Raw genomic sequence first — 18,189 nt, 5'->3', positions numbered from 1 at the left:
TGTAAATGATTATAAGGAGAAGCTTATAAAGGAGGTAGAATAGCACTGACCAAGACCGGAAATTATATTGTACCTTTGTCTGTTATTTTCTATCGCCTTCACTGCTCCACACACACAAACAAGAATTTGACTTCTGTAAGTACTGAGGTTTTGTCTGTAAAGCTCCCTACTACACCCTAAGCACCTTGTGTGGTTCCTGGAACATATTAACTGATTGATAACCATTTGCTTAAAGAATGAATAAACGGAGAAAATTGATGAGAAGTCTGGGAATTTGAAGGTACCAGAATCCTGTCAAAAGATCATATTTCTAGTAATTTTTTGGCACACTGTTAATTTAGTTGCGCAATCTCAGGCACATCCCCCAACTCTCTGGGAACCTATATCCTTGTTTATGGAAGGAAATCCAAGTTTCTTCCAGCTGCACTATCCTGTGATCTCATCCTGTCTTCCCTAAGGCCCTAGAAAGGGAAGCATCGTATCATAGAAGTTGAATTCCCAGAATGGTACAACTCCTCCCTAAAAGAAAAAAAAAAAAAATCTACAAAAATTCGTAGCAGATATTTATTAGATAATGTAAATGTCAAGACAAAAGTACTAAAAATGGTAAATGATCACTTTACCATAGTCAGGCCAAGGCCCTAAATCAGAAATGAACTTGGCCTGTTAAAGAAACAGGAAAAAGGTCGATGTGAGTTGAATAAAGTTTGGGGGGGGTGGGGTGGGATGGAGGTCAGACAGGAGGAAAGCAGGGACCTGATCCTACACGTGTAGGAGTCTGGTTTTATTCTAACACGGGTGTGAAGTCATTTAAGCAGAAAGGAGCACGCTAGACCCTGTCCATCTTTATCTCATCTCTGCTTTTCAGTGTTGGCTGGTCTAGTTTTCCCCTGCTAAAACTGCGTTGCTTCCTAGGGAAAAGCCGTCACTGGCCAGAGGGCCTTGGCTCTGTAATTCGATGGCTAGTGATGTAGGCATGTCACTTAACCACTGCAAGTCTCAGTGCCTTCACTTTCTAGACAAGGAGATAATAAGGGTATCCGTTTTGCAGGATTGATTTGCATGTGAAATTAAATCTTCCATGAAAGCTTGGATAAGGAGTGACACAGAGGAGGTACTTTCACAATTAGCTTTAGTATCATAAAAGCTGTATCTTAAAACAGCCGTCCCCAACCTTTTTGGCACCAAGGACCGGTTTCGTGGAAGACACTTTTTCACGGATGGGGGTGGGGTGGGGGGAGATGGCCTAGGTGGTAATACAGGTGATGGGGAGCAATGGGGAGCAATGGGGAGCGGCAGCTGAAGCTTCATTCACTCGCCAGCCGCTCACCTCCTGCTGTGAGACCTGGTTCCTAACAGGCTGTGGATCTGGGGGTTGGGGACCCCTGTCTTAAAAGACTGAAAAATACATGTATTAGAACGTAACTGATCTCTGGATAAGGCCTGTTTTTCTAAACACACTAACAATAAAGGAAATATATGCAAATTCCACAGGTGATTTTAACAAAATTTAGAAATACTTTAGGGCTGATATATCCAGTTGTCTACATTTTACGCTCTACAATCCCAGGGAACAACGAGCAACAGTACATCTTTATTAAATGATCACATTAAAATAAAATCTAAAATAAGCTGGGTTTAAAAATGAAACAAATATAGTAGCCAATACCATACTATTTAAAAAGTTCTAGGGAATTCCCTGGCGATACAGTGGTTAGGGCTTGGCGATTTCACTGGGGGGCCCTGGTTCAGTCCCTGGTTGGGCAGCTAAGATCCCACAGGCCTCTCGGTGCACCCAAATTTAAAAAAAAAGAAGAGTTCTTAAAATAAAAAGGATAAATTTTCCAGCTGTCAAAATGGCTAAGGTAAAATGCTGAAGAAATTGCAGTGAGATGGAGACCCTGTCAATGTCTGTCAGTGTGAAGTGTGAATTGGCTTGCTCCTTCCAAAAAGAAATTTGGCCGAATGTATTAAGACCACTAAAATATGGGTATCCTTAAACATGAGACTTCTGTCCTTAAACATGTCCCTTCTAAGAACATCGGAGTTTACCGTACAGAAAGAATCATACTTATCCACCAAGACTGATGTATAAAAATATAAATCAGGGTGAAAAATTAGAAACTGCTTCAACAGCCACAACAGCAGATTGAGTCAATAAATCATGCTATCTTCATTTGCAATAATATTCTTCAAAAATACCTAATTGGGCTTCCCTGGTGGCGCAGTGGTTGAGAATCTGCCTGCCAATGCAGGGGACACGGGTTCGAGCCCCGGTCTGGGAAGATCCCACATGCCGCGGAGCAACTGGGCCCGTGAGCCACAACTACTGAGCCTGCGCGTCTGGAGCCCGTGCTCCGCAACAGGAGAGGCCGCGATAGTGAGAGGCCCGCACACGGCGATGAAGAGGGGCCCCCGCTCGCCGCAACTAGAGAAAGCCCTCGCACAGAAACGAACACCCAACGCAGACAATAAATAAATAAATAGCGTTCCCTTTAAAAAAACCTAATTGCGTGAGAAATTACACACAATTTAATATTAAGTAAAACAAAGATTTTTTTTTTTAAACTATGTGCAGCGTGACTCCAGTTGAGAGGCTGAGTGTCAGGAAGCACACAGGAGCACATGATGGTGGGCCACCGAGAAACAGAGAAAACCCACCTACCCAGAGAACTGGCTGGAACACATCTGCGGGGAGAACCAAAGCAGAGCCTTTCTGGGTTACCCCCAGCTCGAGTCTGCTGCTGGGGCCCGGCAACAGCTGTCACCTTTGCTCTAGGAGCCAAGCTATAGCCTCTTAATGAAGCATCTCTTTGTGGGGAAAAGAGAAGGAAGGAAAGAAAGAAGAAAAAGAGAGGAAAGGAGGGACACAAATGTTCACGGTAGGGCCTTTCTGAGCGTTAGAATTACGGGAAACTGTTGATTCTCTTTTTTTATATCCACGGCACAGTCTCGGATGATCTCATAGCTTCTTCAATACACCCGCTCAGATCTCTAGGACCCCCTGCTCGGTCAGGAAGTCGTGTGGGACGGGATAGGAAGAACCCTACAAGTTAGGATCTGTCAGATCAAACCAGTCATTAAAGTGCCTCTTTAACTCATCCAGTCTCTGCCCGAATGACCCAGGTAAACACTCAGCGCTTCGGAGTTCTGTCCGACTCCCAGGACTGCCTGCCATCAGGTCCCATCATCTATCCTGATGCTCCCGGAAGGTCAGCCGCATAGCCTCTGGGCCTCACCTGTCTTTGAGTCCATCTGCCTTTGGAGAGGGGAAGGACCTGGTTCTGCCTTTTGTCTCGAGTCGGGATGTCTCTGAGTGTTGAGCTTCTTAGGTGTGACCGCGGGTCTCGCTCCCCTTCGGGCCCTCCAGCAGCTTCTCAGTTTTCTAAAGGATCCCATCAAACCACCGCCCCCTGGACAGGCTGCTCCACCATGGTCTGTCCGAAGGTTCCCAGAGTTTTGTCAAAGCTGGGAGAGGAGTCACTTTACCTCTCTAGACCTCAGCACCCTCAGCTCTTAAATTACTAATTGAACAAGTTTGAAAAAATGGCCCCCGGGTCCATTTTGGTGTCCAGCTCAGTGCCATCAAGATTTTCAGAACAGAGGAGAACTTCCGTCCCCATGGGCCGCCTTGCTCTCCCACGCCCCCTACTGGCATTTCCAAACAACCTCCTAAAAATGGACTGCATCGTTCTGGCCGGGGGCTTGCTGCCTAGACCAGCTCTGACTTTAATCTGATAGAACCCTCTTAGGTCTGGCACAGAGCCTGGGCTAACTAAAAATACTCCCTTTTGCCTTACTGATCATTTGGCCCATGGATATATTTCTCTTAGGGACTTCATATAAAGGAAGGATTACTTGAAGGCAGGATCTGAGAGTTTCTGGGTCCTCTGGCCACATTAATAACATTTACTTATACTGTGTTCCTTAATTAATGGTCCTCCACCCACCAGTGTGGAGAGAACAGTGTCGAGGAGGCAGGTTTCGGCTCCGCTGACCCCTCACAGGCTAAATGAGGGCTCATCCATTTGAGCTGATATCCCCCCTCTGCCCCCTGCACAAGCTGTGTGACCCCGGGGAAGTAACTCAGCCTCTCTTGGCCACCATTTCCTCATTTGTAAAATGAGGTCAGTGAACTAGATGATCTCTACCATCCTTTCTGTTTAGAAGCCTGTAATCCTTCTCGTTTTTGTAAGTGAAGCCCAGCTGGATCTAGGCCCTGGGGAGCTATTAAGGAACAGAGCAGGTGCTGAACGCTGGGAGAAGAGATGGGATTTCACGAAAAGAAAAAGCCGTCCGCCAAGGAACAATGCCAGGACTGCATTTGTGAAATTTTACTCTCGACTCCAGAGGTCTGTGCTTGGTTGGATTTCTGGGTCCCAGAGGGATGTCTGAGCAAGTGGCAGGGGCGGGGGACATCGCGCCCCCGCAGGCCACATCTCAGAAGGAGGTCCTCTACCCGCTCTCACTCGGGAATCCCTAATTGCCTGCTGTCGCCATGTCGACTGCCTCCCTGTAAACACTCCTCAGGCAGACTTCGCGGCTCTCTCTCACCCTTTCTCCCTCAGCCTTGAGGACTGTCCCTTCCCCGCTCTCGTGCCCTTGGCCGACGTGCTGCTCTCTCCCTGCCCTTGGCCCTGGCGGCACACTGCCTCATGTCAACCCTGCGTCAGCACAGCCGAGATGAACGGAGGGGAGCTTGGCTCAGGTACCGGGACTTATGCCACAGCCAACTCATTCCCGACCGGTTTTGCTTCCTCACCGACCATGGAAAGTGGTCCAGGAGCCTCACAGAAGATCCTGACAGCAATAGCACATCTCAGCAGATCCTACCCCAGCCTCTGATTTCACCGGTCGGAAACCTGACTGCTGGGAGTGCCAGGCCCCGCTGACCGCGTGCCAGAGGGCACATCGCCATGTTGACTGTAAACAAAGAAGGAAAGTCTCAAAAGATCCTGGCCCCAATGGTCTCCATTCCTAGCCACAAGAAGTGGTTGGTACATTCTGTTTCAGCTTCAGGACACAGAATGTGCCAGAGAACAAGGCAGTCGATATTAACCTTCAAGTCAAATCATCTGGTATTTGTGGGTTCTGACATCCTTACAAATGCAGGCTGTCTCTGGACACTGCTGGTGGAGATCAGCCTGGGAAGAGGAATTGTGCGTAGACAAACCAAAAACTCTCCTTTCCCCCCACGCTCCTCCTCTCTACTTTCTAGAAAATCTTGCCCTCAAAACTTATTATTGCTTCTTTTCATTGAAAGACATGTTCAGAAGCTTTGAGAAAATAAAATGGTGAGTTTTGCTAAATTTGAATAAAACAAAACAAAAACTACAAAGTGTGTCCACTCAAGTTCCATTTTCTTGAGCTTTAATCATAGTTATTGATAATAACACAGAACTAGGTAAATGCATCTGTGATTTGAAATTCTTGCCTCTTGAGACCATTAAAAAAGAAGGCAAAGGGCATTTCAATGCAGCTCTGCTGGGCTTCTGTTGGGATCCTCTATCTGTGGGTCGTTTCTCTGTTCAGTTTGGGGGCTGCCACAGATCCTCCAGCAACTGGAACGTTTTTGTGTTCTGCTCCCGTGCTTGGATTTTAACCTTTGAAACCTTTACTCTACAATCTAAACAGTAATTGCTTACAGGACAGTCGAGTCATTGAGATGCTCTTTCCACAAATTCTTTTAGTGCTACCCTCTACCCAGCTCCCTAGACTTGCTATTTAAGTGGCTAACAGATCCATCTATGAGCTGCAATTGGATTGGTCATTTTAAAAACAACACTCGGCTTACTCCATTTAGGGTAACAATGATTATTCTGAAGTGACCTAGAATGGTGTGTCCCATGCAGAGAAAACCACCTGCTCCTTAGAGATCTAGGGTGGAAGAGAACCACAGCAGCTATTCTATCGGCTCTGATTTTTTTTTTTAAAGACCTAACTATAACAACTAGCAAAAATTGCACCATTTATGCTGAAGTCTGTGAGCTCTGAACACCCCTGTTTTCCTGCCGAGACCCACGTCTGCTAAGCTGGTAAAGACTCGGGCAGTATCACAAGGGTTAGAAGTTTACATCCAAGGCCAGAGACCAGGGACTGACCCCTGGCTTGTCCTTGTCCACCCGTGTGATCTGGGGCAAGTTATGTATACTTCCAAGCTTCAGCTTTCTCATCTGAAGAAACTGAGGAGAATCAAAGTATCCAATCACGCAGGGTGGTTGTGAGGATTAAATGAGATGGTGTGTATAAAGTGACAGAAACTCTTAATGTATACGCCCCATCTTGTTCGACTCCCCCTGGCTTAGGGGGACTGGAGATACATTTCTACTTGTCCACAACTTGAGAACAGGGTCATGTGTCTACACGCTGCCTACCCTGAACTCCTAGCCCCACATCTAGCATATAAAAAGTCCCTGCAAATATAAACAATTATTATTCATCAGAAATGTGTTGAGGATACCACTTCCCACCTGATTCTCATTGATTTCTGTTCGTGAAGGTTATGCCTATGGCCCCGAGGGCTCAGACACTGCCTTGCTATTCTGGGGAAGAGTGAAAGGCTGTTCTCTCCACTGCGGGAGCGGAGGCAGCCTACAGTGAGCAGTTAGTATGGCCTGTCATTGACGCGAAAGAGTTCTTCCTAAAACGCCAGGATCCCCGAACTCCACCCACGCACTCCGATCCTGTGTGGGACTGCCAGGGAGGCACACTCTCCCTCCTGCTGGAGCAGCTGAATGAGAGCAAAGCTCCAATGTGCTTTGGGCCCCCGCCTGCCTGGACTCAGATAAAAGGCATGTCCATGCTCTGTCGATACAGGCGGGCCCAGCAGGGATAATTCACCTCTTCCTTTGGAGTAATTATCTGCAGTTACTTATGCACAGACCTAGGGACCCCGAGCCACGCTGACACTCCAGCAGCAAGGGCAGGACAAAGGATGACAGGGCTCGTCAGACCAGGCCCTGTCCCTCCAGCCAACCAGGGACAGGATCCAGCCACCCTGGTTCCCCACTCCCTGGCTGAGAGAGACTTCTGCACTAGGGTCAATAATTCCCTGGTGCCGGAGGCCTGAGGTGAGATCCTGGACTAAGAAGCAAGCCATCAGCTCTGCTATCCATCCAACTGCTACCCCTTTCCTCTCCCCTTCCTGAGTTGGGTACGCAGGGAAGAAAAGAGTATCACTTACCCCCAGTGCAAGACTCACACTTCCAACCATTTCCTCGCTCTCTCTTTGGGGGAATCTTCTCAAAAAGAAAGGGAGAGAAAGTCTCCAAGAAAACCAAACCAAGCACTGGGTGTGCAGTGAGAAGGGGCTGGCATCTCGTTCTGCGAGTGGATGTCAGCCATGCGTAGCCCTGGGCAACAGACTGCTCCACCGGCCACGCCAAGACCGGAGTGAGGGCGGGGCCAGGGTGGAGGGGGGATGGGCGTGTTTTACCCAGGTTGAATGGACCCCGTGGATGAAGCAGGCCCTTTCCCCAGCCAAGGGGACAGGCTGCCAGGAGAGGAGACCCCGGCTATGAGAGACTGGGGGTCCTCAGCCGGGACAGGCAGCGCTGGTGGCAGGCTTGGAAGAGGTCTGGTTCTGGGAGAAGGGAAAGGGATCAGCATTAAGCCAGAACTGAGTCTGCAGTTTTAAACTAGACTATACCAACCTAGATTTTTAAATAACTGAAAGTTGTAAAAAGCTATGGGTTCCTCCTGAGACTTCATGAAGAAATGAGAAATGGTTGATGGAGAACGGCCGACAGAAACGATGGGGAGAAAAATAAGAAAATAAGTCCTTTCCATGTCTGTCCTCCACAAAATCTCATACATGTAAATGACAGATATCTAGCGGTCCTGAATACCTCACAATGCAAACGGATTCATAATATGTAGACACTCCGTAAATTCTCATTTAGCCTTTTGAAATATAAAATGACAAACTCTAGCATAATTTGTCTGGTAGATACACTAATATCTCCTACTTCCTAATTTTTTCACTTAGCAGAAAGAGAGAAACATGTCCATAATTCCCTCTTTAGTGATTTCCTTATAAAGGTTCAAACCTTTATATGTTCAAATGACTAAGTTGTTTGATTAATTAATTAATATTAGTTGATAAGCAATGGTTTATTAATCAAAGATATTAAACAATTACTATCTTTCTTCAGACATGCTAGAAAATAACCAACGTATTTTACCCTCTGTTAAAGCTTTATGTGGTTATATAATTTTTATATATTATTTTACTTTCCAAAGATTCTAGGAAGCCAAGACTAAAAATGAAAAAAACCCGCAAAATTAAGCAAAGAGCTAAAGACATGATCAAATGTGGTTTATTTTAATGCAACCTCTCAATAAATAATATAATTCATGCTGTTACGCTTTGCTCAAGAGGCCCCACTTATCATAGGGGGAGATGTGAAAATATTGCCAGGTAGTTGCCATGGTAACTGCTATGTTTTTGATGTTGGGCCAGAAAGTCCAGGGGTAAGGATAGCCAAAGACTGATATTGGGGTTTGGGGAGGCTCTCACTAAGAAAGTTTCTAGATCCATGGATATTCACACAGTAAAGAGACTACGGATTACATCGTGGTGGCGTCCAAAAACCAACCCAACACTGCAGATCTGGGTTGCAGCTCCCAGTTAGTAGACTTTCTATGGGGAATGAACCTTTCAAATGAAGGAAACTAGTCTGGGAAAACGTGAGGGTTAAATAAGACTTCTTTTTGACCCAAGCTTCTCATTCTTAAAAGGTCCAAAAGCTTTCCATATCCACAAGAGCCCCAGATGTGGCTGACCCTAATAATAGACAGACCTCTTCCATATAGATGCCTGGAGGTCCCCGATGCAAACTATACTTTTAAAATGATCCTAAGACTTTTCTCAGGGCTCCTTCTTTGGTTGCTCCGTCGACCACAAGCGTCGGGAAGCATCTAACTACGGCAGCAAAAGACATACAGGAGGTCGCTACGACTGCCTCTCCCATATCTGCCCTCGCACACACCCATTCCTGTGTTGAATGAAGTAGCCCTGCCCTCATTTCTAGGTACGGGTCCCTACTGGTCTAAGCCAGGTTCTCAAACCTTAGTGTGCACAAGCGTCGGCACCTAGAGAGCTTGTGCAAACAGCGTGCATTCCCAGTTTCGGATTCAGTTGTCTGGAGTGGGGCCTGAGAATCTGTATTTCCAGCGAGTTTTCAGGCGACCTGGATGCTCCCCGGTTTCCTGTCACTTGCCTCCACTGCACTTTAAATAGTACAACAGGTGAATTCAAAAAGCGTTCGCTACACTCAAGAAATGAAAACCCTCTGTGTGCCAAGGGGGTAGGGGAGTTACGGGGGTCGATTTACTTTAGAGCAGTGGGTCTCAGCATTGACCACCTGGGGCTCTCTGAAAAAAAGAAAAAAACTGAGACCCAGCCCCTACTCTCAAGAGATGCTAATTTCATTGTTCTGGGGAGGCCTGGGCATCAGTATTTTTCAAACTCCCCCAGAGATTCTAATGCCCTTTTTAGTGGAAGCAAGGGACCCAGTGGACTCTAACAGGGGACCTGGTCCAGCTGGCCCTATGGATTCAGATAGCTTTTAGGGAAGATAGCTTTTCCGGGTCCTGGATCTCCAGGTAAACGGCATTGTCCCGTTTTGCGTACTAAGCCACATGGCTAATTCTGCTCAACCCAAGTGGAAGGTCTGAGTAGATGAACAGGAAAAAGAGAAGGTGAACAAAAATAGCAAATTACAAAGTACACAATTAAGATTAAATAGTAGTGATGATATCTGCCTTACAGTACACTCTGAACTTGGATACTTATAGCTAATACTTAAGCAATACTTACTGTATTCCAGAGACTATCCTATGCTTTAACTATTACCTAAAGGATTCCTCCTAATAACTTCTAAGGAGGATGCTGTCTTTCTCATGATCCTTTTCCAGATGAGATTATTGAAGCTCAGAGAGGTTAGTCACAGGCCCAAGGCCACACAGCCAGGGAGTGGAGAGCTGGGATCTAGACCTAGGTGGTCTGTGTGATCAAGCACTGTGCTACATGCTGCCCATCTGCTAATACTGACAATTGGAATACTTAACTTATTCACCCAGAAAAGCAAAGCAGAAACTGGCTACACAGTAGTTCCTGTCCGGGGTTAGCACACAGCCTTTGAGAACTTCATCTGTCACTGGCCCCCCCCCCTTTAGTTTATTCCTGTTACAGAGCTTCCCAGATCTTAGAGAAAAATGCCCTTTTCGGATGGCCCAGCATTCTCCCTGCTGATGTAAACATCAGATAAGAGGACCCACGTGAAGGCTGTTAGCAACGTGCCTGGCACCACACAAATGCTCCGCCGCTCAGCTGTGCCCTGAATCCCGGGTTTTGCTTCAAGGGGCATGGTGTCACGGGGCTTCATTTCAGACTCTAGTGGCTTAAATCCCACCGTTCTGCCTTGGGCAAGCTCCTTTGTCTCTGAGCCTCTGTTTCTCTACCTAGAAAGTGAACTAACAATGGAATTCAGTAATTAGAGTTATTATGGGGAATAAACGAGAACACAGGTGGGTGCTCAGCACGAGGTAAGAGCCAGCATGGGGAGTGTAAACCTCACCACAGGACGCATGCTGTTCCTTCTCTGGTTTACAGTCGACCTTGAACAAACATGGGCTTGAACTGGGCTGGTCTTCTTATATGCAGAATTTTTTTCCATAGTAAATACCGGACTATACCATCCTAGGTTGGTTGAATCCGCAGATGCAGAAGCGCAGATACAGGGACTGATTCTGGGACTTGAGCATCCGCGGATTTTGGTAACCATGGCGGGTCCTAGAACCAATCCCCTGTGGGTACCAAGGGATGACTGTATTTCTGTTGACAATGTCTTGCAAAGGAAAAAGATACTTAATAAATGTTTTTGAATAAATTAATGAGTGAGTGGATAAGACAAACCACTTAACTGTTGGTTTTAACTCACTCATTGAAATTCAGGGAAACCAGAAACAGCTGTTTCTCAGAAAAGTCACTTCCCTTTGGAACTAAACACAGAATCCCACAGACCTCAATCTGTCAGGGTACCAGTTTTTTATCTTCCCACCACTTCTGGTATTCGATTTCTGTGTATTTTCTTTCCAAACAGGAAACACCTCTTCAAACAGGATTTCTCTGTCTTGATCCTTCCTGTCTCATTAGTCTAGTCACTGTCTTAGCACAGGTTGGACAACAGCCTTGGTTGGCCAAGCATTTCACAGTTTTAGTACCAACAGTCCTGTGTTCAAGAAAACCTCTCTCACATCACCCTCCTTGGCACCCAGATATCTTTGAACTGTAAAAGCTTAACATTTGGGTACCACGCATTGTAATATAAAATGTCTCAAAATAACTCATTCCTCTGCATCTGACCTTTGTCAACGAACAACATATGCCTTCCCTCTCAGTGTCTTGTTTTGGATACGATCACGACGGGAAAAAGGTAAACACGAGAATGAATGTGTCATATTTATGGAAAATAAATACTAATTTTTTGGCAAAAGCCAAAACAGGAATTAATATAAAAGAATGACTCATATCCCTTCAAGGTATTTAAGTTAGATTATTTAAACAGAAGGAAATGTGAGAAAACGCTTAGAATGAAGCAAAGAGCATCAAGTTCTCATGAAAATGTAATGGTGTGGTTTCAGCTCAGGGTACATCAAAGGTTTGCTGGAAATGCGATTATACACTTTGCCAGAATCAGATTTTACAGCTGTGGGCCTGATGAGAAAGATTGTAAGATCGCTCACACAAGAAAGGAATAGCAGTTCTCACTGAATCCTTAAAGGGCTAGTTCCTCACAGCCAGGTGGACTTCACTGTTAATGAGAATTCATTCAATATGGCACTGGTCTATGACAGAATCCTGTTTTATAAGGCAATCTGCCTGGATGTTCATCTATTAGTACACAGCTCCGGACACACATGGATGTCATGGGCCTACTGGTAACACTTCGTTTTGTAGTATGCCTTTCAACTACTATCAGAACTTATTTATTAGAACCAGGTGTTGCTGTAATATAGAACTGCTCCTGAAAGGCTAAATTTAACATGGGAGCTGAGCAAGGAAAAACAAGTTTTCATAATATGACAGGTGTTCTTCATGTACGGTAGTCACCCCCTCATCCGCAGGCAGTACATTCCAAGACTCCAGGGGATGCCTGAAACCGTGGATGGTACCAAACCCTAAATATACCATGTTGTTCCCTACAGATAATACCTATGATAAAGTTTAGTTTATAAAGTAGGCAGAGTGAGAGAATATGCAAATTTCCAGCATCACTACTCTTGCACTTCGGGGCCAATGTTAAGTAAAATAAGGGTTACGTGAACACAAGCACTGCCACACCGTGTCAGTCAATCTTACTGGCTACTAAGTGCCTAAAGGAGAGGAATCGCTGGGCAAAGCAATGATTCACGTCCCAGGCGGAACTGAGCGAGATTTCATCACGCTACTCAGGACAGCGCACAATTTAAAACTTATAAATTGTTTATTTCTGGTATTTTCCATGCAATATTTTTAGGCCGTGGATGACCCAAAGTAACTGAAACCATGGAAAGCAAAACCACAGATAAGGGGGGACTCCTGTAATTCTAGAAGCCCAGATCATCAGAAAGGAACCCTCACTATGGAGAACAGTATGAAGGCTCCTTTAAAAACTAAAAAATAGAGCTGCCATAGGAGCCAGCAACCCCAGTCCTGGACATACACCCAGAGAGAGCCATAATCTGAAAGGCTGCGTGCACCCTGCTGTTCACTGCAGCACTATTTACAATAGCCAGGACGTGGAAGCAACCTAAATGTCCATCAACAGAGGACTGGATAAGGAAGCTGTGGTACATATATACAATGGAATATTACTCAGCCATAAAAAGGAACAAAATAATGCCATTTGCAGCAACATGGATGCAGCTAGAGATTGTCATACAGAGTGAAGTAAGTCAGAAAGAGAAAGAAAAATATATACTATCACTCATATGTAGAATCTAGAAAAATGGTGAACTTATTTGCAAAGCAGAAATGGATGTAGAAAACAAACATGGCTACCAAGGTGGGGAAGGGAGGGTGGGATGAATTGGGAGATTGGGATTGACATATATACACTACTATATACAAAATAGATAACTAATGAGAACCTGCTGTATAGCACAGGGAACTCTACTCAATGCTCTGTGGTGACCTAAATGGGAAGGAAATCTAAAAAAGAGTGGATATATGTATATGTATAACTGATTCCGTTTGCTGTGCAGCAGAAACTAACTCAACATTTAAAGCAACTATACTCCAATAAAAATTAATCAAAAAAAAAAACAAAACAACGATCTCTCATTCATTCTAAGTACTTTCCAAAGAGAAACGCATTACCTCAGCTGTGCCATCTTTAAACCGCAGTACCTTCTGATGTCCTCACTAGATGGACATTAATCCTCATTTTCTGACACCAGACCAACGATTGCAAATAGAACCAGTTACCTTCCCCCCATATCCCCACCTATTTGAGCCTCTTCCCTCCCCAGGCCCAGCGTTTAAATGAGAAGGCGCCACAGTATGGCCTTCATGATCACCAGTGAAGAGGAGATGATTTTGATCTAGAAAGTCCACATGAGGAACACTCCAAAATTATTCTTCACTCTAAATTTTACTGATTTTAAGGGCAAACTGAGTTCTGCCTCAAATCCTGTTACAAGAAGACATCAAGATGCATGCGACAGCGGAGAACTTGGTATTTCTTCACCCATTCACTCTGATCAGGTTAAAACACCACCAGCTATGAACAAAAATAAAGTGCTGCATGTGAAAAATGTCTTCCAGTTTTTTTTTTTTTTTTTTTGTGCAAAATAAATTTAATGAAGAATGAAAAAAAAAAAGCCAAAAAATAAAGGCAGCTAGTAGGTACAAAAAGAAGAAAAGATTTACACTTCTAATTTGTCCTTTCAACTACTTCAGATGTCCTGGATTACCAACTTTAAAATACTGACAGGTATTCGGAGATTCAAATAAAAAAGGTAAGAGGCGTTGTTAAAAGTGACTTGTATCCATTTATAAGTCATCAGCAATAATTAACACTGGCTTGCAGCCTGATAAAGAATCTCTTCCTCATAGGAGATTAAAAGATGATTTCTTTTGGGCACCAGAAGTAGACTTCACCTCTGCATAGAGGTGGGTGTTTTGCTTGATCCTGGGTGTTTTGACTTAATGCCGGCTTTCAGGCGGCAGCCACCTTCAATTTAAATTAAAAAATTAAAACTATTATCAACTCAACACTGCTTAAATGCATACACACACATAAACAGGAAGGACCTTATACAAAAAATTTCAAGTCAGCAATGGGCATTTCCAAAAGGTGACGAGTTCTTTAAATTAAAATGTTGTGAAAAATAAATTTCAAAATCTACAAAGCACAAAACAGCAGAAGATGAGACGCTGCTCTGGACAGGACCCTGGATAGGGACCTTCACTGCTGATGGGAGGAGACAAATGGACTGTACGGGAAATCTGGTAGACGCTGGAACCGATGGTGGCTTCGCATGTTCTGGTCAACCCACTGAGTCAGACTGTATCTTTGCAGAGACTTCTGTCGGAACCGGGCGTAGTTTCGCCTGGTGAGGTCCGAAGGATGCTGCCATTTTGGGTTCTGCATGTGATGAACTTGACCCATCAAGGCACACAGCTCCCCCAAGGTACCTTGGTTAGAGTCCACTGGGTCTTCTATATGAGCAATGACATTCCTGAGATAACTTTGCTTCTGCTTTTCTAGATCTGATGGTGAAAACGTCGGAATATTAGTCCTTGTTTTGGTTTGCAGAACAGGAATGACTTTGCCTAGTCTTTTTTCATGGACCTTCAGCTTCCCAGAATCCTTGTCAAGAACATCTTTGTTTGATGAACTGGAAACAACCGGAAACCTCATTTCAAAACTTGATTTATGTGATCCATTTCTCCAGGCTGACCCTGTATTAGGAGTTTCTGAATGGTCCAAGATCTGAGAGAATACAGGTGTAGGTTTCTTACTGTCAGACATATTTTTATCAGAGACAGTTTGTTGAAAGTTACTGTTTGAAAAAGGGAGTGGGGACCCATCATAGGCAGAGTTACTGAGGCTGATCCCTTCAGATTCTGTGCAAATTGTGCTCTCATTTAGGCTAAGACCATCTTCTCTCATCTCTTCTCCAAGGGAGGAGGGTTTTTCAGTAACTTTGGATGTATCAGTCTTGTCCTTATCAAGTACAACATTACAAACTGTTGGATCAAATGGTGCAACTGTAACTTTTATAAGATTCTTTTCTAGTGCAAAGCGTCTGTTCAATGGTTTAGGAGGAGTTGGTCCATGACCAACTGATGTATTTAGTTGAGGTAGTTTGAAGAGGCTAGTGGTCTCAGCTTCTGGTCCCAAGCTGTACAATGAATTTTTCTCTTGGGGAGTAGCAAGTGGAATTTGACTCCCTTTCCCTCCCTTCTCAACATTCCTGCTGTCATGGTTAGGCAAGCCTCCTCCCCAAGAAAAGTGCTCATTTGATAGGTCATCATCCTTCAAGAGTTCCTGAATCTCTTCCTCCGTGAAACTGAAATGGCCGTCATCTTCCCCATCAGACAGCTCCAGCAAGGAGTCATCCAATCCGTCCTCATCCAAGGAATCCCAAGAAAATGGGGCATTGTCTTTAGGCAAAAGAGAGGTACCAGAAGACTGTTCAGAGGGCACTAGTGAGCACGGCATATTGTGTGGAGCTGCTGGTGTGATCTCTGCCTTTGCCACGAGACCAAATGGAAAAAGGGTTCAGCTCCTGCTAGCTGTTCTTTTCAGGAGACTTGTCAAAATGATTGACTCCCACCTTCCTCACTCCCCCTCTCGGGTAACCAGACGGCCTCCCTTTGCGCCATTTTATCGCCCCCTCCCCGACCTCGTCTTCCAGTTTTAAGGGCCAAGGCTCAAGTTGAAAAGCTTCAATGATCTTAAGGGTATGGACATTTTGTTTTCATTTTAAAAATAAAACATTTTGAGTGTCTTATATGTTCCAAGCCAAGAATGCAAGTCACTCTTCAAAAACACAACTTCCGGGCTTCCCTAGTGGCGCAGCGGTTGAGAGTCCGCCCGCCGATGCAGGGGACACGGGTTCGTGCCCCGGTCCGGGATGATCCCACATGCCGCGAAGCGGCAGGGCCCGTGAGCCATGGCCACTGAGCCTGCGCGTCCGGAGCCTGTGCTCCGCAACAGGAGAGGCCACAACAGTGAGAGGCCCTCGTACTGGGAAAAAAAAAAAAAAAAAAAAACTTCTAATAATACCGTTGAACAATAAATTGTGGGCTGATTTTCCTTTTAAAAGTAACATCTATTCTTCACTAATTGATTTAGCCATCTTGAAAAGAGCCACAGGTTTTTAAATAACTATTTGACCAGTTTTTTCCTTTCTGGAACATATTAATCTTACTTCAGTAAGCATCTCTGCTCCAGTGCAACACTTGTGAAGCCAAAACAAACCTAGAGATTATCTGCACTGTAGTCAAAGTTAGTAGTTATCACCCATGTATCTCAAATTGGAAATTCATGATTCTCCTTATTAAAAGGCTTACAGGAAATGTCTTGAGAACTAAGCAAAGATGGCCTTTTAGGGATAGTATTAGAAACCCAATTGGTTACACCATCTCTCATGGTATAATTGGAAATAGTGGACATGACATTTTCCTGTACATTACATTTAGCAATTGCTACCCAGGAGGAAGCACTACCAGGACAGGCAAATGCATCCTGGGGATTAATGATAGCCCAGGGGTTGCCAAGGGACTGAGTTGATGACAAAATTCCATTAATTCCAACTAGTCATTTTGCCCTAGGATGTGCTGTCCAGATAAGTAGCTCTGACTATTTGTAGCGCTGCAAATAGCCTGAAATACACACACTGACTTACAAAATACATTCCCCTCCAGCCAAAATAGGATTTTTTTTTTTCTTCTGGTTCAGGTTTCATCCTAGTGGTTCAATACCTGTAAAACTGTAAAGGGAACTGTGATATGAGTTTAGAAGAATCCCTTCAGAGTTGAAACTGCCTTACCAGGATTTGAGAATCCAGTGGAAACATCTCGCTTTCAAATCCCAACATGTTCAGCACATTGGAACGAGAGTGCCAAAGATTTCACTTACCAATAACAATGTGTGATATTTTTTAACTCGTTTCTCAGGATTTGACAAGTATAAACGATGGTCGATCCTAGTTCATAACCACTAGGCATGAAGGTTTCATGTTTTTTAAGCTTCTGTTTTCAAAACTATAAAATTACTCTGGTAAAACACAAATATGTATTTCTCCCAAAGTTATAGATGAGAATTCACGGTGCATTTACAGAGGATTAGAAAGCAAATGCCCTGCAGTCTGGTTAAGGACCATCTCCTCCCATCTCCCCGTGCCCCGACCCCGTCCTGTGACCCCACTGAACATGAATTAACCACATCGAGAGAGGTGCTCTGTTTACTTGTTCATCTCTCCCACCTACAAAGACTGTGAGCTCCTGAGCTCAGCCACTGTCTCTTGTTTGTTTGTATACCATCTAGTGCCTGGGCAAGTAATAGGTGCTTAATTAAAGCACTGAACCACGAGGCTAATATAGTCAACCATATTCTAACAGAGAAGCTAAATGGTGACTTGAGGCATAATTTTGATCCAAAATGCAGTACTCGCAGCATTTATACTTTAGAAGAGGAAACGTACTTGAGCATTTCTCGCAGGCTACTTCCTTCCACCATTTGGTGTTACTTTTCTCCCTTCAACACCAAATAGTCTGCACTATTGATACTGTGTATAAAATAGATAACTCATGAGAACCTACTGCAGAGCACAGGGAACTCTACTCGATGCTCCGTGGTGACCCAAATGAGAAGGAAATCCAAAAAAGAGGGGAGATATGTATAGGTATAGCTGATTCATTTTGCTGTACAGTAGAAACTAACACAATATTGTAAAGCAACTCTACTCCAATAAAATTTTTTTTAAAAAAATCCACCAGTCTGTTAGGAAATATAAAGGGGGGCAAATGGCATTGTAGCCCCCTTCATTTGGCCCCTGCCGTGACTTTCTTGTGATTCGTGGGGCATACATACTTTGGTGAACTAGAAACATCTGAAACCCCAACTCTCCAATCTGTAAATATGAGGGACTTTCTGCAAATCAAGATCAAACCCACCTACACTGATGAGATGC

At 44.5% G+C, this 18,189-nt stretch overlaps 2 protein-coding genes across 5 annotated transcripts in view; both read right to left on the bottom strand.

Annotated features, from left to right (window-relative positions):
• Nucleotides 1–18,189, bottom strand: part of CLVS1 (clavesin 1) — a 220,431-nt gene that overhangs the window by 179,212 nt on the left and 23,030 nt on the right. The window lies entirely within an intron of this gene.
• Nucleotides 13,888–15,858, bottom strand: LOC101274770 (S100P-binding protein). Its single transcript, XM_004274982.4, has one exon. The coding sequence runs from the start codon at nucleotides 15,711–15,713 to the stop codon at nucleotides 14,454–14,456; it is 1,260 nt and encodes a 419-aa protein (XP_004275030.2). The 5' UTR covers nucleotides 15,714–15,858; the 3' UTR covers nucleotides 13,888–14,453.

The sequence above is a fragment of the Orcinus orca genome, chromosome 17 (assembly GCF_937001465.1).
Source record: "Orcinus orca chromosome 17, mOrcOrc1.1, whole genome shotgun sequence".
NCBI classification, from domain to species: Eukaryota; Metazoa; Chordata; class Mammalia; order Artiodactyla; family Delphinidae; genus Orcinus; species Orcinus orca.
The sequence above is the reverse complement of the archived record's forward strand: the minus strand, read 5'-3'. Positions and strand labels throughout refer to the sequence as shown.